Source organism: Camelina sativa, chromosome 20, assembly GCF_000633955.1.
Source record: "Camelina sativa cultivar DH55 chromosome 20, Cs, whole genome shotgun sequence".
NCBI lineage: Eukaryota > Viridiplantae > Streptophyta > Magnoliopsida > Brassicales > Brassicaceae > Camelina > Camelina sativa.
In genome coordinates, this window is record NC_025704.1 from 6,237,545 (window position 1) to 6,260,633 (window position 23,089).

The 23,089-nt window shown below is 39.4% G+C and overlaps 4 protein-coding genes and 1 pseudogene across 6 annotated transcripts; 3 read left to right on the forward strand and 2 right to left on the reverse strand.

The window, feature by feature from the left end:
- On the forward strand, positions 1,002 to 2,980 carry LOC104772248 (annotated as a pseudogene).
- LOC104769621 (protein ZINC INDUCED FACILITATOR 1-like) lies at positions 4,537 to 8,147 on the reverse strand. Its single transcript, XM_010493877.2, has 17 exons — positions 7,892 to 8,147; positions 7,646 to 7,686; positions 7,433 to 7,493; positions 7,241 to 7,343; positions 7,062 to 7,164; positions 6,907 to 6,960; positions 6,752 to 6,814; positions 6,538 to 6,587; positions 6,372 to 6,447; positions 6,072 to 6,272; positions 5,897 to 5,984; positions 5,626 to 5,711; positions 5,435 to 5,542; positions 5,282 to 5,326; positions 5,100 to 5,188; positions 4,971 to 5,014; positions 4,537 to 4,878 (listed from the first exon to the last, which is right to left on the reverse strand). The coding sequence occupies exons 1-17, from the start codon at positions 8,037 to 8,039 to the stop codon at positions 4,787 to 4,789; spliced, it is 1,452 nt and encodes a 483-aa protein (XP_010492179.1). The 5' UTR covers positions 8,040 to 8,147; the 3' UTR covers positions 4,537 to 4,786.
- Positions 10,636 to 13,130, forward strand: LOC104769623 (protein NRT1/ PTR FAMILY 5.9-like). The gene is made up of 3 exons (XM_019242296.1): positions 10,636 to 10,855; positions 11,229 to 11,764; positions 11,868 to 13,130. Exons 1-3 carry the CDS (start codon positions 10,649 to 10,651, stop codon positions 12,754 to 12,756), a joined length of 1,632 nt encoding a protein of 543 aa, XP_019097841.1. The 5' UTR covers positions 10,636 to 10,648; the 3' UTR covers positions 12,757 to 13,130.
- LOC104769622 lies at positions 13,138 to 17,669 on the reverse strand. Its single transcript, XM_010493878.2, has 10 exons — positions 17,304 to 17,669; positions 16,861 to 17,185; positions 16,650 to 16,786; positions 16,370 to 16,483; positions 16,197 to 16,280; positions 15,978 to 16,127; positions 15,725 to 15,881; positions 15,292 to 15,452; positions 15,087 to 15,210; positions 13,138 to 15,011 (listed from the first exon to the last, which is right to left on the reverse strand). Exons 2-10 carry the CDS (start codon positions 17,182 to 17,184, stop codon positions 13,404 to 13,406), a joined length of 2,859 nt encoding a protein of 952 aa, XP_010492180.1. The 5' UTR covers position 17,185; positions 17,304 to 17,669; the 3' UTR covers positions 13,138 to 13,403.
- On the forward strand, positions 18,251 to 23,049 carry LOC104769624 (histone-lysine N-methyltransferase, H3 lysine-9 specific SUVH4-like). Of its 3 annotated transcripts, none has more exons than XM_010493881.2 (15): positions 18,251 to 18,409; positions 18,533 to 18,937; positions 19,019 to 19,057; positions 19,256 to 19,310; positions 19,401 to 19,507; positions 19,621 to 19,797; positions 19,947 to 20,045; positions 20,234 to 20,332; positions 20,979 to 21,028; positions 21,109 to 21,197; positions 21,292 to 21,451; positions 21,710 to 21,815; positions 22,077 to 22,259; positions 22,354 to 22,584; positions 22,659 to 23,049. In XM_010493881.2, exons 2-15 carry the CDS (start codon positions 18,557 to 18,559, stop codon positions 22,770 to 22,772), a joined length of 1,890 nt encoding a protein of 629 aa, XP_010492183.1. In that variant the 5' UTR covers positions 18,251 to 18,409; positions 18,533 to 18,556; the 3' UTR covers positions 22,773 to 23,049. The 3 variants fall into 3 exon arrangements, with proteins under 3 accessions (XP_010492183.1, XP_010492184.1, XP_010492182.1); XM_010493882.2 differs by having other exon boundaries at positions 18,267 to 18,409; positions 18,517 to 18,937; XM_010493880.2 differs by having other exon boundaries at positions 18,267 to 18,937.

Below are 23,089 nucleotides of genomic sequence, written 5' to 3' on the forward strand. Positions count from 1 at the left end.
GTCACGAGATCAGCCTCAGCGGCCACAAACGCAAACACTAACGCCATCACCGCACTAGTGTCCCCAGCTCGCTATCTCATCAAACGCCTCCATCTCGCAACAGCGAGCTCGCCTTCATCTCACAACATCGCAACACATCGAGCTCGCCCAGACAGCAACACACCAAGCTCGCACACAACCTCGCAAACACAAACCAAACTCGCACGGCAACTCCCCATCTCGCTGATTCGTTCATCTCGTCGTTTCACCATACGAAATCTCGATCTCCACCTCGCCACGATCATAAACCGCAACTCCTCTTCACGTTCATCTCGCGGGTACAAACGATATCGCCACCAAGGCCTCGTTCTCGTGACCTCGTCTCCGAAAGCTCTGAGCTCGCCAGTGTTGATCCCATTCGCTAAGATAGGCAAACATTTCCATCTCGCCAACTCCTCTTAAGGCCTCCGTAAAATCTTAAGTCTCGCTGCCGAGAGTCACGGTCCACCTTGCAAACGGGGATCTTGACTTCGTTATTTCGCCGTCTCGCTAGTACCGGTGACACCATCCCATCTTCACCATCTCGCAACGCACCTCGCCAAATCTCGCATATGCGACCTCATCGACCGCGTTGAACTCACAATCTCGTATCCAGAAGATCCCGACCTCGCCGTATCATCACTGAGACCTTATCCTCGCCGACCGAACAAACATTGAACTCGGAACATCATCTCGTCAACACCCCCGAACCTCGACTCACGCACATCCGCTACGGCAGGAACATTGAAATCGCCACTTTGCTACGTGTGACCTCGCGGATGGTCCCGTACGCGAGCTCGCCTGTCTTGTCTCCACACTCGTCATCCTCGCCAGCTTGAGTCCGCCGTCACGGGACTCGACCGCGCCCTCGCCTCGCAAACGAGCTCACCACCAAGTCTCGATCTCACGAGCTCAACCCCCGACCTCGTCACAAAAATCTCATTCTCCGCGCGACGGCTTCGGCGTCTCACCATGTTCTCGACATGAGGGTCAAGATACATTGTCAGCGGCGACCTCCGGCGGAGGAGTGGGGAGGCCGGCACGCCTCACGGTCCCGGCCAGATCCGGCGGTGCGGCGAAGAACCCCAGCGAAAAGAAGGTAGCACCGGCCGGTTCGGATGACGGCGAGGCAAAGGAACGACGGCACGGCAGGGTGTGATTGCCGGCAAGCTCACAGACGGGCGAGAAAGGTGGCGGGTGCACGGATCTGGCGAGGTTGACGGCGAACTCCCGAACGGGAAAGTAGGACGGCGAGCGGAAAAAGGAAACGGCCGGCAAGAGATCTCCGGCAAGGATAGGAGGCGGTCGGAGACAGAACCTCCCACGGCAGCAAAGGAGAGTTCGCCGACCCATGGTGGAACAAACACAAAAAAAAATCTAAAGTAAAAGGAAGCTAAGGGAGAGAGAAAGAAAGAATTTACCTTTTGGAGAAGAAGAAGACTAATGAGTAAAAAATATGTCAAAGACATATTTATATGGGGGACCAGCACATTGACCTAGATAAAAACCCTAATTTTTAAGCTCTCTATTTCCCGAACCTCGGGAAACGTGCAGAATACACAAAACTCCCGTAGAAAGCCCAACGGACCTTGAAAAACGTGCCCGACGCACTGTTCATCTCGGAATCTCCCGGATACCTCGAAAAACGTGCCCGACGCACTGTTCATCTCGGAATCTCCCGGATACCTCGAAAAACGTGCCCGACACACTATTCATCCTGGAACCCTCCGGAAGGCGACAAAACTCTCGAAATCTTCTATCCTTCCCGCAAGACGGACCTGAAGACACATAGTCGGATCCGACGGGCTCAAGCAAGCCATCGCACATCGGACTAGGGGGGGGACCATTGTTGGATATGGGTTTTGCCCCCAACATTTATAGAAGCCCAAGTAGAAGATTTCAGGAAGGTTTGGGCCTAAAGTCTTGGATTTAGCCCAGCAGGCCGTAGGGGCAAAACCGTAATTTTACAGAAGATCAGAGGAAACCCTAGGTCATTGGCCCACTATATATAGCAGACGTCACTGTCAGAAAAAGGGATCCGAAAAATTCTGGGCAATTAGGGAGAGAAAAGGCTTTTATTTTCGTATTAGCATTTTATCTCTGTAACTGTCATTTTCCTGAGAATCCTTCTGTAGGATTCTTACGTTAAATAAAGGACCAGTTTCGATTTATTCCCACAAATATTCGTATTATTTATACCGTTGATTTCATACATCAACAAAGAAGTCATGTGGAGAAGCTTCTTGTGTGTTCTCTGATGCCAAGACGATTTCAAGAGACGCTGCAGAACGAGAAGCATATATGAGGAAGCTTTTGGTGGCTGTTGTGCTCTGTGGCCTCTTCATCATTGTCGAAGTGGTTGGAGGGATCAAGGCCAACAGTCTTGCAATCCTCACTGATGCGGCTCATCTTTTGTCCGATGTTGCAGCCTTTGCCATATCCTTGTTCTCTCTTTGGGCTTCAGGTTGGGAGGCAAACCCACGCCAGTCCTATGGCTTCTTCAGGATCGAGATTCTTGGTGCCCTTGTATCCATCCAGATGATTTGGCTTCTTGCTGGCATCTTAGTCTACGAATCAATTGCTAGACTTCAAATGGCAGTGGCGAAGTTCAAGGATCTCTCATGTTCCTTGTCTCTGCAGTTGGTCTTCTGGTCAATATAGCTATGGCTATTCTGTTGGGACACGACCACGGCCACGCTGGTCACAGTCACGGTCACACGACCATAGCCATCACCATGAACATGAACATGAACACGATCATCATCACCATGGTGATCCACATCTCTATGAAGCATTGCTTGAGAATGGCACTGGAGGTGGTAAGAGTGAGAAGAAGCAGCGTAACCTAAACATTGAAGGGGCTTATCTTCATGTGCTGGGAGATTTAATCCAGAGTGTGGGGGTGATGATAGGAGGCAGTGCCGTGCTTAGGGCGAAAAACATGGTTTTGTTTTGTTTTTAAAAAAAAGAAGTTAAAAATGATATATATATATATATATATATTCTAGACCCATCAGAAACGTAGATGATATATATAGTTTACATTAAATATAATTTGTAGGTGTGATTGTTTATATATGGCAGCAAATTAGTTATTTTTTTGGTTCTTTGAAATATTGAATAGATATTAACAAAAACTAAGCAAAAGATATGCAAAATATAAACAAAACATAAGTAAAATATTTTTTCATATGTGTTTTATAATGTATTAGATGTTTGAAAGTAAAATTGAAAAACCACATGAAAATTGAAAATTTGCAACCACACTAACAAAATGCTAATGTGATAATAAAGAATAGATGGTATGATATTTGAGAAAGTCTATTTTATTTGTTATTACACATTAGCATTTTGTTAGTTAATTAATAATATCTTTTAATATAAATTTTTAATACAAGTTATCAACTTTTATGTAGTTTTTCATTTTCTTTCAAACATTTAATAAATTATATAATATTTTAATAATGCAAATAAAAGATTATGAAATATGAAATAAGAAGAATTAATAACAAACAAAATATTATAGATTTTTAAAATAAAAAGCGCAAAACACATTTTCAAACTAAATACATGAGCTAACTTAAAAAGATATGTGTGAAGTAAACTTAGTGCAGTGGCAGGAGGTAAGTCCATTTGTAGAAGGCACTATCACACTCGGGATCGAGTCTCGACTTAGAAATTTGGCTAATGGGCCGACCAGTTGTGGCCGGATGGTTGAGAAAAAAAAAAAGATATCTGTGGCCTTAGAATTCGGCACTGGTAGGAGGGTGTTTGTTCTTTATTTATACAAGCCTTTCTTATTATCGGATTATGTTTTCAGTTTTTTTTTTTTAAAAGGAAAACAAATAAGAGTTAGCGTAGAATTAGAAAAACATAAAAAGTTGAAGGTCTTGTTTATAAATTTTCCTCTCTTCTCTTCTCTCGAGAAAGTCGAATAATGCAGCTACGGTGGCCTCAAGCCCAATATTCACTAACACGAGAACTGAAGGCCTATGTACTTTTCGTTTTCTATGTAACAAATTTGGCAACTCCATTATCGTGTTCCCGCAAAATAATGTTAACTTTGAATGAGAAAGGAAAGGCATGTGCACACTATGTGAATTGTTTGTCTTCTACTCATTGTCTTTTTGCACACTACCTTTTTTTTTTTGGATACTACTTGTAACACTTTTAAAATAAACCGATTAGTTAGTTAACCCTAAAAAGGTATGCGTTAACGTTAATTTGATGTGCATGTGCCTCATCTTCTTTACTTATTACGCTATTTGAATTTGGAATCCACTTTAAATTAAACATGTTTTGTTCTTCTTGACCCAACATTTTTTAGCTGGTAGTTGAGAAACCATTATTATTGTCTATTCCTGTGTTTTTTTTTTCGTCTGGATAAGAAGAATACAATCCAAGATTTTTAATAAAGTTGAGAATTAAAGCATATCACAAACGACCGTCTCTTTGACCAAATCACTCGTTCCTTCATCCACACTCAACTTCATTTTGTGGATAAGGCAAATGTGTCAATATAAACTAGAATTGAGTTATGACAATTCGACCCATTACATAAACGATCAATACATTACTTCAGGATGAAATTCACTTAGCTTCCAAAGATTTAATACATTGACAGCCCTAAAGCTTTTTCTAACCAATAAACAGAAGCTAAATTAAATCCTAAGCCTAAGGTCAGTAAAATTTGATTACTGTTTCTTTCTAATCTGAAATTAATATATACAGCGAGTTACGTTCATACATCCACTGTTCAGACGAATTTTCATCTTCGAGCCGTGGTTAGAAATGGTTTGAACGTGAGAGCTACTCCGACTACGACTATCACATTCAGCACGAAGAACACCATATGCGACCCTGCATACATATATACGTTTTCAATAATTTGTGTCAAGCTTAAGTATTATGAACATGATCTTTAAGAATGGTGGTCAAAGGTAATGAGATACCTGGTAGAAATGCAGCGTCAAGTCGCCTTTCGCTCCAAGAAAATCTGCCAGCAATAGAGATTTGTGTTTAGAAGTCATTACCACTTCTTTTAATGTACTATACGTGGTCATTCAAAAAATGTCACTTACAAGATGCCAGCGCCAGCTGGTCCAACGGTCTTAAAGAGAGACATTGCAGTCATAGCGATTCCATTAGCCGCCCCTCTTTGGCTCTGATCCTGTTGTTTTGGTTGTTTCATACAAAAGTAAATTAAGTTAAATTTTCAATACTGGACCGGTTTACAAAAGAATATTAAAGAATGTTCGTTTACCACAGCTTTGTTTTGCAGAATCAACAAACCGGTTATCGCAGACACCTATATTCACAAAAACTATAACGTATAAGCAGCTGAGAAATACATTGATAACGTGACATTGTTTTCTTTATATGTAAGTAAAGAGTTAGCTTTTGCTTTTGAACTTACACTAAGCACATTGAGTAGGATTGATGCACAATTCAACATTATGCTTTGACTGAGACCTGATAGATTAGCTATAAATGGATAACTAATCTGCATAGGTATCATCAGGGCCTGAAATGAAATAAATTGTCAGAAGAACGATCTCTGTTTTATTCAAGGGAGCTACAGACGCATCAAAGGAAATATCAACTTACCCCAGCAAAACGGGTGACCAGTACAGGTCCTAGCAGTCTCTCGGCGAAAGGATAAACAAAGACCTGAAAGGAGAATAGGCCGACACCTAAAAAAGAAGTGTTGATGACTGTATTAATAACAGTCTCAATTTCATAAGTAATAATTCTGCTTACTACTAACTCTCATACAGATTCATAACAAAGCAGTCTGTCTAATCAACATTATTATCACAAGTTCTCATCATTAAAACACAACACATGACTACATGAGGAGCGAGGATGTTCTGCATACCTGAGATAGCAAGAACTGTACCGACATCGTTGGTTGAATAGTTTAGACCTCCATATTTCCTTGGACTGTTAGCCCATAGTGCAAATATCTGCATAGCCAGATTTCAAAGTGATGAAGATTTTTTAATTGTTCAGACAAGGAGCTCAAGATTTTGTTGAGAGTTTCAACTACTTACCTCGGAGTATGCAGTATCATGTAGACACAGAACGCAATACACAATGATAGAAGACATGAGGGGCCAATTCTTCAAGAGAGACACTTGAGAAACCTTCCTTTCGTTTCTCCCTGTATTGGTGGTTGAAGCAGAAGATTCTTCAAGTGTCTCCAATGAATCATCATGTGCTGTGCTGTCCAAGTTATGATTGTGCAGCGTTTCCTACACGGAGAAAGACATAGGAGACTCGTGGGTGAACTCTGTGAGAAAATATAGATAAAGAAAGAAGAGTCGATAATGAAGTCAAAGGTAAAGGCATACCGGGATGAAGCAGCATAGTAATGTCACAACCAATGCAAAAGCTGATATGGTAAAGCACGGCAAGGCATAACGGAATCTGCATTCCAATTCGTAAATTTATTTCATGAGATCCCATTGTATCTCTATTTCCACTAAACTCTTAAAACAGAGGAGTAAGAATACACACCTGCCAAAAATGGAATCCTTGGAGAAAACGTTTGGATATTTATCTGCCGGCTAATATGGGAGAAGATTGAAAGGCGTGATTAATTAGACCGGAAGAAACTATTTAACACTTATTGTGCAAGGAGAGATATACTCAGACATTTAGAACATATAAGGAATTGCAAGGTTTGGAAAACTAAGAAAATACATAAAACTTGTTTATGTGATCAACTAACCTGAGCTAAGAAACCGCCTAGAGCAGGGCCAACGATCAGTCCAATGCCCCAAGCAGTACTAACCTGAAACGAGTCGAAGTTTCAAACGTCATGATCAACAACAAACAAATTAAACATAGTACACACAAAAAAAAACACGTCATGGAGAAGCTTACAGCTGACATTGCTGTAGCTTGGTATTCCTCACGAAATATCTCTGATGCATATGCCTGAAAATAATTAGTTATGAGAAAATATGATGCAAACTGCCAATCTGGTGTGCGGAACAAAACAAAACAAGATAAATAGATACTGAAAACAAAGAGGTCACCTTCATGGTTCCAAGCAAACAGTTGAAACTGCCAAGAAGAAACCTCATGCCAATAGCCATCCAGAAGTTCACGCTCAAGCCAAAAAGAGCGTTGAGAATGGCTCTGCAATAACCACACGTCTCTAAATCAGTCATCGTACAAATTAAGATGGATATATACAATAATCAAAGATACTAACATGGAGATGGTTCCCACGAGTATGATGGGTTTTCTCCCATATCTATCAGCAAGCATCCCCCAGGAAAGTGACGTCAGTGCTCTCCCAAACATGAAAGAGCAACCTTCGAAATAACAAAAGAAACCCTAGCTAGATAGAACAAACGGTAGATATATAGATTCAATGTAGGTGACTGAGGCAATTTCTTCTCACCCACGAATCCAGCATAAAAGCCGATATCTTTCTCGGTGTCTGCGACACCAAAATCCTCTATCTATGAAAACAAAGAAAACATATTAGACGTACAATTCAGAGCGTTTGATAAAAGACCGGTATTAGTATGAGATGTGGTTTACATATTCATCTGTTTTAAAACCCTAACTGTCTTACATGTCTCTCATTTTTGAACCAAAAAAAATTACCCACCATGGAATAGAGGAACGGGTAGAGGGAGGAGATGGGAAGAGCTGCAAGCACATGAATTGTAATGAGAAGACATGAAAAACTTGCAACACAAGAAAGCTTCCTAACAATTAGCCTATTCTCATTTGCAACAAAAACCTATTAGCCAATCCTTTTCCGGATCTCTTCCAATCAATAAACAAAACTAGCCTTAACATAAAAAAAAAAAAAAAGTCTATTGAGAATCAGAGAAGGCGAAGAAGGTGTTACAAGTGGCGAGCACGACGACCCAAACGAAAGACAGCTCCAGGTACGGATATCCACGCCGGATCTGCTTCATCTTCTCCACTCTACAACCAGGACATCCCTCATGAAAATTCTTCTTCTCTAAAAGCGCTGCATTGTACTCCTCACCCATTTTTCTTGTAGCAACTTAATTAACAAAGAACCTAAAACTCCCCACAGAACAAAAAAGTAAGTTTAATGAACAAATTCGCGGTTGACGCAATCCGGAACTTAAAGGAAAGAATATAGTGGAAAATTTTGTAGTGAAAATTTATGTAGTAATGTGTGTGCATATATATAATGGAGCTAGAGGACAAAATGGTAGTTACCCGAGTGTCATCATGATCTCTCTTTTATGGGCTTGTCCACCCCCCAATTTTGTTTTTTACTAATCACTGCTCTCAAATAAATATACAAATTAATTTTAAAATAAATTATATCTATACGATATATAGTCTGAGACAGTAATCATAGGATGAATTAATATCACATGGGATAAGGCAGACAAACCAATTCGATCATTGTCAAAGTGGTAGTGACTCTGCATGAAGAGAGTTGATCCCACCAGGTTTCAAAACAAAGATATTGGTTGCCGTTATGATAGGGAAAAGGAGACCAATTTTAAAGTGGAGAGACATAAAATAGGACTAAACAATATTGGCTAGTGATCTATCTTCTAGACTTGGAATTGCTATCTTATTTAGCAAAGGGTGCATTCCTTCACGTGAGTATAATTTATTTTTCCTCGGTCGACATGCTTCACGTGAATGAGGCATCACCAGAGACTTTTTAAAGCAGCTAGTACATTCTTTAAGATTTGCTATATATATGTTATACTCAAAATTTTCAATATTTCAAAAATGTGTCTTCGATATATATATGCACCTTTACGGCTTCACGTGAATATATTATGGTATTTTTGGTTTCAGTAAATTTTCATCTGTCTAGCTAGTTTAGTAAAGAGGGACACTCAGTAAAAAGGCCTCACCAGAACCAGAAGAACTTAAAGCAGCACGTTCATTCAGAGATTATTATGACGTTTCCGAATGCTTGAATTAGTGACTGCCTCGAAACACCTAAACGTCACAGTCCTTTGCAGTTTGCATGACTGTTTCTTTTCCAATTAATGCCTGAGTGTTTTGAAACTGAAACTCATCGATTGAATATACTGCTTATTTTTTTAATGAATTTTAGTTAAACTCTGTTATAACATTTGAATACAGTACGTGGTGCATAATTAGATGACATTTGAGAACGGATTGGGATCAACTTATTCAGCTTTTCATCACTTCCACGAAAAACAAAACTCTGTTTTTGTTCGTTTTTTTGCTGCGCTTTGCCTTCCAAAGTATGGCTGAGAGTGGAACTGTAGGTGGCCTTCTACTCATCAATAAATCACGGATGATTGATCTTCATTTTGTACTCGAGAGACCATTGTTAAGTACAATAGCCTACGTGACTACGTCTAGCTCATGGTTTGGTACAATAATTTAACATACTCTCTGTTCTGGCATGGCTCACCAGTCACCATCAGCCTCTCTCTCTCTATAGTTTGCACTGATTAACGTCAAAAACGTTGGATTTGGTATTAAAACACATGAAAAACGTTGCATTTAATTGTTAATAAGATATTTTTCTGACTCCTTGTCTTGTCTGTTGTGTGTTCAGAGCCGAGAGTAACAAGCGCGTGGACAAGTACAACTCAACATCAATGGTACTTACTAGTGGAGGCAACCAATAAGTCACGAGGATTCACAGAGATTCCCTCGACATGTTTCCCCACACACAGTTCACAGAGCGCGTGGCAGCCAGCTGGTCCTCACAAAGGGATCTTATTAGACACTGAAACTTCTTCCTTCATATCTATCTATCTCTTCTACATTACTTGCGTTAGAAATAAACGAGGATCCTATTTTATTGGGCCTTTTATTTGGACCCGAATACAGTTAAATTTTGGGTTTCTAGTAGAAACTGCAGTTTTCTAATTTATTTATGAGATTTTTTTTTTTAATAGTGACTACTTTCCACTAAATATTGTGCTTGACAGTTTCTTTAAACATAAGAGACAATTTTGTGCAAAATCTGGAATATATATGCTTAGGCCTTTTAGAGAGTTATTGTTTATATGACTCTTTTACAATTATTGATAATCCGGATTTTTCTTTTATTAACAAAAATAGTAAAGTTCTCGTTTAGGAAATAAGAATGGTCGGAAATTAAAGCACATATTGAGTATTGAGTTTCCTAATCTAATTCGTTTCCTTTTCATATAAACAAAACTTTCCAGTTTCACATATTTTTCCATATCGTTTAAAATGAATAGATCGATTTGTTAACAAATATAAGTAGTTGAGAAATAATAACGTAACAGAAAATTGATAGATTTGGTAATATAATTATCTTACATTTAATTGGTAATAAAATGGAAACTAACCTATGCTATTAACGGAAATTCCAAGAGTATGATTTTATACGAAAACAAAATCATCAACTATTAAGTCTCAATTCTCCTCATAAGTATAATCTCGCTCTCTTTTCTTCCACACACTCTAATGGACATAGAACAGAAGAAAAGAGGACTTGGCAAGTCATGTGCCCTTCTCATAGGTAAACGAATTTTCTCTTTTTTTTTTGTTTGTTAATTACAAATTAAGATTCATACTTGACTGAAATTATAGACTAAATTTTATTTTATATAATGTTTTTTTTTGTTGTGTGTGTGTGTTTATAGTGATTGTGGGGATGGAGAGATATGCATTCAAAGGAGTTGCATCAAACTTAGTGACATATCTAACAGATGTAGTGAAGATGAGTAATTCAAGAGCAGCCAAAACAGTCAATACTTGGGCTGGTTTCACTTCTATGTTGCCTCTCTTCGCTGCTCCTTTGGCTGATGCTTATTGGGATAGATTCTTCACAATCCTCGCTTCTTCTTCTGTCTACTTTGTGGTAAGAATCTCTTGGATTTCACAATACTTAACTAACTACATATTTGTTTAAGTATATATATATTGGAACATAATGATTTAGACGGTCTAAATTTAAACTTAGGTGTCCGATTTAATGAAGTGATTATATATATGCACATAGTAGTGTTTCAAAAAAACGGTTTATAGACTTTAGACTATCTTAACTAGTTAAAGAAAACATATATGGTCGCCCTTTTATAATTGGGTTGATATGGACCTTCGATTATATTGTTAATAATACATTAATGCTGTTAACAAGTCTTATCGGATCTTATTGGCAAAAAAAGCTAACTAAGTGGAAAATTCGAATTTTTCTTCGTGCTATATAATCTTTGCCTTTTATTTTGGTAAAGGCGCTAGTGGGATTGACATGGACGGCATTTTCTGGGTCACGTTCAGCTACAAAGATAGTCTCAACATATTTTCTGTACTCTTCACTAGGTCTTATCTCACTCGGTTTAGGCGTCTTAAACCCTTCTCTTCAAGCCTTTGGTGCGGACCAGCTAGACCGCGACCTCGAGAAGGATTCCGAGCTTTCCTCGGGTGATCAAGAGGAGTCTAAAGCTGCCCTAAAGACTAAGTTTTTTCAATTGTGGTACTTTGGCGTCTGCACCGGAAGCCTGATGGGTGTCACAGTCATGGCTTATATCCAAGATACTTTTGGTTGGGTCCTTGGTTTCGCTTTACCCGGAATCGCCATGTTTCTGTTGATCCTGTTGTTCTTGTCGGGTAGCGGGATCTATGTATACGGTCCTGGTGCCGGTTTGAAGACGAAAACAAATACTTCATCTTTTGCGAAGGTCCTTAACTTCATCAGAGAGAGAATAGTGAACAAGAGAAGCAATTATACACTTGCTGATGAAGAAGATTTGGATGCTATGGAGCTAGAGTAATAAGTCCTAAAAACCTACCATTTTCATGAGAATGATCCTTTTTAATTTTTATAGTGACTTACGATGACCTAATTTTGCTCTGTTTCTTTTCTTACGTAGGTTACAAGAAAGGCCACTCTGTAAATGTGATAACACTGAGGTGGAAGACATTGAGACTGCTTCAACAACCACTAAGAAACTGGATGATGAAAGCTCGAAAGCGGTTTTCTCTGGACTGGATAATGTCAAGTTAGTGCTTCGTCTTTTGCCCATATGGACGATGCTTCTCATGTTTGCTGTTATCTTCCAGTTACCAGCAACCTTTTTCACCAAACAAGGTATGACTATGAAGCGAAACATTGGTTCCAGCTTCAAAATCCCACCTGCGACACTGCAAAGCACGATCACGTTATCGATAATACTTCTTATGCCGTTGTACGAAAAGATCTTGATCCCTGTCACCAAAAGAATCAAGAAGAATGGTAGAGGTATCTCTGTTATGGAGAGAATGGGAGTTGGAATGTTTCTATCAATCATTGCCATTGTTATTGCCGCACTAGTGGAAAGAAAAAGGCTAGACATAAGCCAAAAGATGAAGACTTTACCTGATTATGATCCAGAAACCATCCCGTTGAGCATCTTCTGTCTACTTCCTCAGTATATCCTTTTGGGAATCTCAGATATTTTCACAGTCGTTGGGATGCAAGAGTTCTTTTATAGTGAGGTTCCGGTTAGAATGAGAACAATGGGATTTGCTCTCTACACAAGTGTCTTTGGCGTTGGAAGCTTTGTGAGTGCTGCACTGATCACAATCGTCGAGGCTTACTCGAGCTCAACAGGTGAACGCCAAAACTGGTTCGCAGATGACATGTCGAAAGCCCGGCTTGACAAATACTACTGGCTCCTTGCTCTTGCAAGTACAGTATGCTTTATGGTCTACATAGTTCTATGCAAGTATTTCAAGAGTAGCAGTGATCAAGTGGTTGAAGAGAAAGAAGCCCCTAAATGAGAGAACAATTTCGATTCCTTCAACACATTCCACTTAAACTAACCGTTTGCCACAAGACTCCACGAATGATCTAAATGTATTAGTAGCTTAGCTTAAGAACTAAATAGCACATCATAAAGAAAGAGTCTATAAGATTTTATCCATAAGTATTTTTCTGTTACAAATGCAAAAAATTCACCATAATCATTACTTTTTGGTACATTTGATTACATATCATCATCTTCAGTCACCCATCGACCAACAACACTTATAAAATCGACAGAAACGAAATCAAAATAGAAAATGTCTGAAACGTTAAATTATTAATCGTGTGAGCTGATACCATTTAGACCAGCTTCCTCAACATATAGGTGTGGGGAATGAAGAAAAAAAAAGACGACATTGGTATTGTCCAACATTTTTATGCCAAAAGGAATTAAACAATACTTGAGAGAGAGGGTGAGAAGACAAAATGTAAAAGTCAAAAGGTACCTGGAGCATCCTCATTTTCTTCCTAATCCATATCTCAAAATCTAAATATGTACAAAACCAAAGTTCCTCTGTATCTTTGTATGTACAGGCACATAAAAGAAACTAAGAACCCAAGTTGGGTTTTGTATATTCCAGGTGCTTCTTCTGCAACGCAAAACTTCAGAAGAATATATAACTTACGGATTCCATGACCTTGGATACAGCTTGCCTAGTGGGTCATGTAGACCAGAGTTCTGGCGGCTCTGGTTCATCCACGCTACATCATCTGGCATCAAAGATGTTACCGGGTTGCTACCGCTCAAGTAATCAAGCGGGTTCGCAGGCTGAACCAAATTGCTGCCAACCTGAGTTGTACCTCCCCCCATCAGCATTCCGTAGTTACCAGGTGCAACCACTTGATCACTCGAACTTTCTGGCTCGAAAGCAGATCTGGAATGGCGCAATTGACTGCATTGAGAGAGAACAGAGAATAAGCTTTGATCTGAACTACTCCCCCTATGAACTATCTGCTCCGCGTTATTAACAACTCGAAGAAGCCTCGGATCTCTTTCGGTCCCGGTTTGACTGCCTTGACTTGTACATCCGACACCATTTGTGTTTGCCCACATACTCCTAAATTGCCAGTTCTGATTTAACAAAGGGCCAGTGCTCAACCGGGGCTGTGGGGTAACTCCAATCTGAGCACAATTGGGGTTCCAGTCCGGCCGCTGCATCAAGAATCCACGTCCATTGGAGTAAATGTTGTCTGACATGTTTCCTTGACCATAGACGTCAATTTGTCTCTGCTGGTCGTGTGAAAGTGCATGTGGTGCAGGTATCTGATCATGAAACTGACCAGAAAACTGACTGCTCTCCATCAGATTGTTGGTTCCTTCGTGCTGAAAACCAATTCCCATAATTTGTTTATGCTCCTCATTATGTGGGACTTTGAGAAGAGAGTGGAGCTGCTCAGTGGTGCGAGATGCCACACCTTGGCCATTAAACAAAGACTGGAGTAGTTCAATTTGATCATTGCTAGGGAAAGAACCAAAACTGTTGCCTGCTTTTCGCTGCAACATCTTCCTCCTATTAACTTCTTCAGGCATATTCGATTCTAGGTCTATGAAACAGTTTTTAGCTGCTTCAACACCTTCAGGATGGTGTATGATAGACAATCCACCACTAGGGGTGTAAGCTTGGCGGCTAATGTAGGACTGTCTTATTCCTCCCTCTGGCTCCCACACATCTCCACCAGAACAAAACTGCGAACCTTCTCCATGGCTTGAAGTAATACAAGGAATCCTCTGGTCTGACGAAGCATTCTCTAGGTCTGATACACAGTGCTTGCCTACAGGATTTGCATCATCGAGAATTGTCGCATGGGGCTCACTTGGAAATGAAGCCTGTGGGAGAGACTGACCTTGTATAGAGCTGGAATAATCATTTGCTTCAACCTCTGTTTGGATAAGGCCATGACACCTGCTGGGAGAACAAGGAGAAGGAGAAGAATATTGTTTCTCTTCTCTATCCTTCAGATTGATGTTATTGCCACTATCTGGTGACGAAACCTGCGATGGGTATGTGCCAACTTGCAAGCAGCGACCTGAATCTGTGATTTGGTCACCATAAGACAAAGAATCCTTTAAAGGGGAGTGATTCTTGCCAGAAACTTGACTGAAAATGACAGAATCTTCAACGTCTGGCGTCAAATCATCACTCTGATTAGTGTTCAAACTTTCTTGATCATCGTATTGAACATCATGCTTCTGCAGAGGGTTTTCTGCAGCGTACAGTTGTTGTTTATCCTGCACCCATGAAAGCAGTTAACCAAATGGGAATGCAGATACAATCTATTATGCATGTTTACGAAGAAAACAAACCTCCATCCATGGATTGAGTTTGTCCTTCAGTTCTCTTCCCACAGAGCTGATTATATCTCGTTTCTGTAACTGTAGCTTTTGCCATATTGCATATGCTGCAGGAAGATCTTTAACCAGTTGTAGCCTGCATGAAACAACCAATTCTTTAAGAAATCAAAATTAGAGGCCTGATGAAGGAAGCCACTTGTTTGACAATAACACTGACCAGTGAGCGTTTAGTTTCTTCTCTTCTTCTTCCACAAACACTCCGTATGGTTGAACATCCAAATTATTGATGCTACCCAAGATTCGATTAAGTGCTCTTGATTGAATGCTTTTACCAGACTGCTTCATGCTTGTGACAATCTGATGCTGCTTCTTGCTTATCTAAATAAATAAAGTGCAGTTAAATGCTTGATTAATAAGCACATTTACTACATGAACAGCAACTGCAGAATCAACCCAGAAAAAGCGACACAAATAACAATCGTTTGTTTTACAAACAGCTCCAAATACCATATGCATGCAGCTGTATAATGGAGAGATCAGGGACATTCTAATAATTTTCAAGCTGATAAACTTTGGACAGCCAGTTTTCTGCTGCTTGATGATTAACAGCATTCACTAAATATATTTAGAAATGCTGAAGAATAACTAACCTTAAGGTAGGACATGTATTTAGCCCCATCAGTTTGCTGAATGCTATGTTTCGGTAGCGTGTCCTTCTTTCTAGCTTTGACGCCTGCGTTTACGACATTATCTCGAGCAATCAAGGGACTTTGAGATTTTTCTTTCTCTAAAGCAGAGCTCTTGGACCTAAAATAGATAGGACGAATTAGTATGCAGGTTTGGGATAAGGAAAAAAAATACTAACAGCAATTGCATATGAATGTCAAAAAGTAAATGTTGCACCTTCTCTGAACCTCTCCAGTCCTGACAAGCGAAGAAATCTTATTATCACTACTGTATGGTTTCTCATCCGCAGTCCCGGAACTCGACTCTGAGGTAGCAGTTAGATCCTGGCAGCTACCATTTACATGTGCACTGGCCCCTCTTGATCTCCTGAGAAATAAATGTTAGCAATGATTACGTTACACTTGAACAGTTCTTTTAGATAGAAAATTGACTGACCCGCACATCATGTTGACAACATCCTTCTCTGGATCTTTGCTGGTTTCCCACTTCTCCTTCAACGTCTGCAAATAATCTATAATACTACCAGAAACAATGGAAAGAGGAGTTACAATCATGTAGACAAACATTCCAAGTGCTCCTATAATCTGAATAGAAAAAACTGCACATACTCATGATGGTATTTCTCTAAATCCGAATAGTATCTCCTTTTATCATCCCTCAAGCCTTCCTCTCTAGATACAATTTGATCTGGATGAGCTTTGCTGGAGCAGACATCACTTCCCCTGAAACCACAACATACATTCAGATGGATTCGTAATATCTAAGCATAAACTAGACCATCACCAAGTATACGGTTTATAATGAGAATATGAAGGCAGATCATGAAGCTCGGCATAGCAAGCAATCAAAGAGTCCATTCTAGTAATCCAAAAGTTCAGGGCAACTAACCAATCAAGAAAAGGATTTCCAAAATGAAAATTGTCCCCATCGAGTAATGATTGTACAACTTGCTCCACATCAACTCCATCAGGGAGAAATTGCCGCAGATAATTTCTTTCCCCATCAGATAGACTAGAGCGCCAAACCTGAGTAAAACAAGTGGAGATTAATATGATGAAAAGTTTTATAATTTCAAAAGGTGTAGGCAGATGCTACATACCTCATTAGAAAGCACCTCTGACAAATTTTCCAACTGGAAAGTCTCATGGGGAACGGGGCATACTTGTGCCAAGATATTCCTTCTAGGAGGAACAACATCAACAAAGTCTCGAAGATGCCTAAAACTCAAACCAACTTGTTCCTTCTTAGAGACTACTTTACTTCTGTTACGGTCCCATTCAAGACTAATGTGATCACCGGAACGCAAAGCACCATCAGGTGATGATGATCCAATCTTTTTCCTTTTAGCTCTATAATGCTCCCTTGAACTGAAACCATTAACATTGGCACTGTTCATCCGCTTTCTCCTCTGATCAGCTGCCATTCTAATGGAGTCCATAGAGAAACAAACCCAATGTGACATATTGTAACAAGAATTGAAATTTATGCAAAAAGGGACCTAATTTAAAAACAACATCTGATTAAGGAACCAAAAGTACTTACTTTTACGGCTGATTGAGAAGACAGCGGCGAATGGCTAATTCGATGATCGATTGTGTCGGAAAAAACCCAATCTTTTTTTGTTCTATCTAACACAAAACCCACGAAAGAGAGATCGAGGAAGAAAGAGATACAATCAGGGGGAAGGGGTGAAAGCAAGAAAACCCAAGTCCGAATTCAATTGAAGAAGAGATTGGGTGATGATGGAATTGAGGGGTGATTGGAGAAAACCCTAAGAGCACTTGAAGCAAGGGTGAGTATACCTGGACAGAGAGACGACTCAACGGCCGCAGAGAAGAGAAGAGAATGGGAGATTTGTTTGGGGAGGAAGAAGGAAGATAAGGCAAAAGAGGATTTTTTTTTTTTTTTTTTTNTGGGGGCTCCGTTAAGTAGCCGTCAAACACACCCTGCTGCTGCAGTGCTGGCTGCTTCGTTCCCCCATGGACCACTGCTTCGGTTTCGTTTCTTCCTTCCCTTATAACCGGGTTTGTTTCTCCTACCGAACCGAACCAAATCGAACCGAACCGATTATGTTATTTTAGATTTACTTGGTATCCAAAAATAAGAGGAGAAAAAAAGATAAAAAGGCCGGGCCTTTGTGAAGATGGGTTTTTGCAATTCTGTCAAACCACCTTCCCTAAATTCGTGTATGATTTGAGAAAAAGATCATGGATTAGGGCAAATTTTTGTAAGTAAAAAAAAAGCTGTCTTCCTTAAGAATCTCTCTGTCAATACAGCCGAGACCTTTCACAAAAAAGTGATACGATTTTCACAGGAAAAATCTCTGACTTGATTCCAACATGGTTCATCGTTTCCTTAAATAAATTGGGCCTTTAAAAGCCCACCAAGTTTTTAGTTCATTTATTCCGACAAAATTCGTTTCGGAGGGAAAACGAAAAGTTGAAAGTACCGGGAAAGAGCAGCACACTCAACATTTATTATTTTGTGTATCTTTTTTCTTCTCCTTGGAAAAATAAAATTAAAAAAAAAAAAAAAAAACAAAGAGAACCAATTTTTTTTTTTTTTCTTCTCTTCTTCATCATCTTCACAGTATCATCAGTCTCGCGCCGCTTAGTCTTCCATCTCTTCGTCTCCGTTCGATTCTCCAGGTTCGTTTCTTTCCTTCTTCAGATTTTAACCATATCCTCGAGTCCTCGTCTGATTTTGTTCCGTTTCCGTAACTCGATTTTGAAAACCCTTGTTTTGCGATTTTGAGGGTTTTTGTTTCGCAGGTGTCAAAAAAAGAGAGTGAATCGATGGCTGGAAAAAGGAAAAGAGCTGATTCACCAGACAAAAAGGAGCGAAGATGGAGTGCTAGGGTTCAACAGCTGAGACAAAAAGCTTTTGATGAGAAGGAGCGCTTAATGCACGAGAGGGTTAAACTCCTCAACGACAAAAAGAGTGAACTCTGTGTCGTCGATGACTCTAAGTTACATGAGAAAGAAGACGAAACTGTCAACGACGGGAGCCCCAAACAAAGCACCACCTCTCCGAAGAAGCTAACTGCGTTGCAGAAAGGAAAGCAGTTGATTGCTTATTCTCCAAATGGCAAGGACGTGGACGAAGACACGGACGCTCACCTCAAAGTGACCAAGTGTCTTAGGTTTTTTAACAAACATTATCTTCTTAGTGTCCAGGTTTGTATGATTCCTGTTTCGTCTCTCTAGCTTAATAGCAATGCCTGATATTTTCTTGTTTTGAACCTTTTTCTTTTGTAGGCTAAGATGACCAGACCTGATTTGAAGGGAGTTACTGAGGTAAGTCATGATTGTTTTACCTCTGGCCTTAGTTTGTTTTAACATTGTGTTAGTAATGTGGCTCAGTTTCATTTGTAATGTTAGTAATGTACTGTTAACTTCGCTTGGTACAAATACACATTGTTAAGCATCACGTCTCGTTATAAACTTCTAATCTCCAATGTATTGTTGACGTAAGCCTTTAAGAAAATTTTCCAGATGATACAATCCAAGGCAATATTGTACCCAAGAAAGAGGTTTGGTCACCTTCCAGGTTGGTTGGGTAGTTGTGCTTTTACAACTTCGTTTCTTTTACTAAATGTTTTGGTTCTTACAGAAATGTTATGATCACACTGGCTTGTAGGTATTGCCGTTGGACATCGGTTTTTTTCAAGAGCTGAAATGTGTGCTGTAGGCTTCCATAACCATTGGCTAAATGGCATCGATTACATGGGAGTTGAATACAAAAAAGTAATACAGCTTGTCTTTTCTTTTATTTTTTGTATTTTGATCTCAAATATAGGATGATCTGAGATTTAGAATATTTTTGTTTCATATATCTTTACTTTTTTCTTTCATTTCAGGAGTATCGTCAATATGAACTTCCGCTTGCTGTTTCTATCATTATGTCGGGCCAGTACGAGGATGATCTAGACAATGCAGATACGGTGACTTACACTGGCCAGGGAGGCAATAATTTAACTGGTAATAAACGCCAGGTTAGGGATCAAGTGCTAGAACGAGGGAATTTGGCTCTAAAGGTCTGTTGTATTTCTATATGCTTATTATCGTTTAAGATTTTCTTCTAGCTCTCCCTATTTTTCTTCTTTCTGCTCGTTAAGCTACTCTTCTAGTTCATGCACCTCATGGTCTCTCACATGGAATTATGTATTACTTGCTTCTGTTTCAGAACTGCTGCGAATACCACGTGCCTGTCAGAGTAACTCGTGGTCACGCTTGCACAACTAGCTATTCCAAAAAAGTATACACTTATGATGGATTGTATGAGGTACTGTTTCATATATTCCTTTATTATTGGTTTTGAGTGACTTTTCTCTAATATTACCTCTGATTTCCTAACGGCGAGATTCACAAGGAAATATTGTTCCTCAGGACTACATCTAAGGCCTTTAGTCTTATCGTTCTTCCTTATTAATTGGTGTAACTCTGGTCCACTTCCATACTTTCTTCGTACAGGTTGTGAAGTACTGGGCACAAAAGGGCGTTTCTGGATTTACGGTGTATAAGTACCAACTGAAACGATTGAAGGGGCAACCAGAACTAACTACTGATCAGGTCTGTATGCTCTTGTTTTATGGTTCACGAGAGCTGATATTATTAATTTATATTCCGTGTTCTAATCTTCTAATGTGGGTATCTGGTGCGACATTTTTTAGATATGGTATTTCAAGACATATAGTTCCTCAATGATCTGAACATATAACGTAGTTCATCAAAAAACGTCTTAGAAATTAATTAAATTTCTTCAAAACCAAGATTTGATATTTTTTTCTATCATCATATCGTGGTAAAATATCTAAAATGTCTAAAAGCTGACGGATAAATAAAATTATTCCAAAGAAATCTCTGATCTATTCCGTAAGAAAAATAAATATTTTTTTTATGCACTTCCAACATCTGCAGAATTTGTTTGGTTACCTCAAGAAACAAGGTTTCCTGCATTTCCTTTTTTCCTAGACTGTATTCTTAGTTTGTGTACTAAACATAAGGTTAGTTTAGTTTGTGTACTAAACTTTTGTTATTAGTCTATAAAGCTTCTGTCGTTGTTAATGCTTGGTTGTTGAATTGCTTCTGTTCCTTTGCCAATATCTATTATGTTCTCTAACTTCTTGTCTGGCTAAGCAAATGCAGATGTTTTGATTACTATGGATAGCTCTATTTTTATGCATAATTTTTTGACGTTTGTTTCTTGTCATTGCAGGTTAACTTCGTTTGTGGACGCATACCAAAGTCTACTTCAGATATTGAGGGGTATCTGTTCAATTGATTTCCATGTAGTATTGTACAATCAGTTGCATTTTAACATCCATTAATGCCATGTCTTTATGAAGCTTGGCATGCGAGGACATCTCTAAAGGGCTAGAATTTAAGCCCATTCCAGCCACTAATCGTGTTGATGATCAACCAGATCCACCATCAGGTAATTTGGAGCAGAACTAGATAGTAGTTTTAGCATTATTAGTATCCACTTAATGATATAAAACAAGCTGAATTATCCTCTTTTTTATTATCAGGTTTCACATACATCAAATCTTTGATGATTGAACCCAATGTCAAAATTCCGAAGAGTTCAACTGGGTGTAACTGCCAAGGCAGCTGCACTGACTCCAAGAAATGTGCATGTGCTAAGCTTAATGGAGGAAACTTTCCATATGTTGCCCTTAATGATGGCAGGTATATTCCTCTTTTTTTTCGTGTGTGCAAACGGCAGGTATATTCCTTGTGGAGTCATTTACTCATTCATTTGCATAACCTTTGCGTATTATTTTGAACTGAAGTTTGCATCGAGGGTACACAATTAGTGTACTTTACCGCAGTTGCTATTTCTTTCTTATCTTTCGTTTTCCACTAAATTTGACTAGTAAAGTACTTGGTGTAATGTTGCAGTAACGGTTACAGTTGAATATTGATTTTCTGTTTTTGCCTTTTCAGATTAATTGAGCCTCGAGATGTTGTATTCGAATGTGGTCCACACTGTGGGTGTGGACCTGAATGTGTCAATCGAACCTCTCAAAAGCGACTAAGATTTAATCTTGAGGTAAGTTTTTGTTAAGACTAACAATCAGTTGCTTAAAAAGTTGAAACTATACCTGATAATGAATAAGCAATGCAATTTTTACCTAGGCAACCTTCTCATAATGACATTTGGATTTCATTGTATAATCCCAATCCTTTTTCTATTAATAAGTAAAATGCATAATCCAATGGGTGTCAGTTTGGTGTCCTTCCAAATCTGAGCTGACTCACAATCTGAAGTCTGGGTTTCTCCCCTTGTGTTTTGGTCTGTGGCCTCAAATAGGTTTTCCGCTCGGCAAAGAAGGGTTGGGCAGTTAGATCATGGGATTACATACCCGCTGGGTCACCTGTATGTGAGTACATAGGAGTTCTCAGGAGAACTGCTGATGTGGATACTATTTCTGACAACGACTACATATTTGAGATTGACTGCCAACAGACTATGCAAGGTCTTGATGGAAGACAGGTACCATAGAGAAGCTTAATTTGCTATGTGATTGTTATTAAATCAAGCATATGGGTTTCTGAGGTATATGTTGTTTGTTTTTCTCGACCACCAGAGAAGACTAAGGGATGTTGCTGTGCCAACGAATGATGGAGTCAGCCAGAGCAGTGAAGATGAGAATGTGCCAGAGTTCTGCATTGATGCTGGTCCAAAAGGGAACGTTGCTAGGTTTATAAATCACAGTTGTGAGCCAAACCTATTTGTTCAGTGCGTCCTGAGTTCTCACCAGGATCTTAGGCTTGCCCGAGTGGTTCTTTTTGCAGCTGACAATATTCCCCCACTGCAGGTACTGAGAGAAACTTATCTGTGAAAGAAACCTTTATAAAGAAATCTCACTACATTCTCTTGTCTCAATTGTAGGAGCTGACTTACGACTATGGATATACTCTTGATAGCGTTCATGGGCCGGATGGGAATGTGAAGAAGCTCACTTGCTACTGTGGAGCGCTAAATTGTAGAAAACGCCTTTACTAAGAAGGCTATTGATAACCTAATTTTTTGGTCTCTCTATTTTGGGGAGTACATAGATAGCAACTATCTCCCAAGTGGAAGAACCCTTATCATCTTATTTGCGGGTCTTTAGCAGCGTACAATTAGTGCTGCCTTTTTGGGGCATTGTTAGTGTCCTGAAAGCCTATTTGGGGCATTGTTAGTGTCCTGAACCCTTTTAATGCCAGTGGCATCTTATTTATCGGGTCAACAATATTATATATCTAACTAGTTGAGTTTTTCTCAGTACTTCATTTTCTTATATCCTTGATACCTTAAGATGTGCTGCGACTTTGGGACAA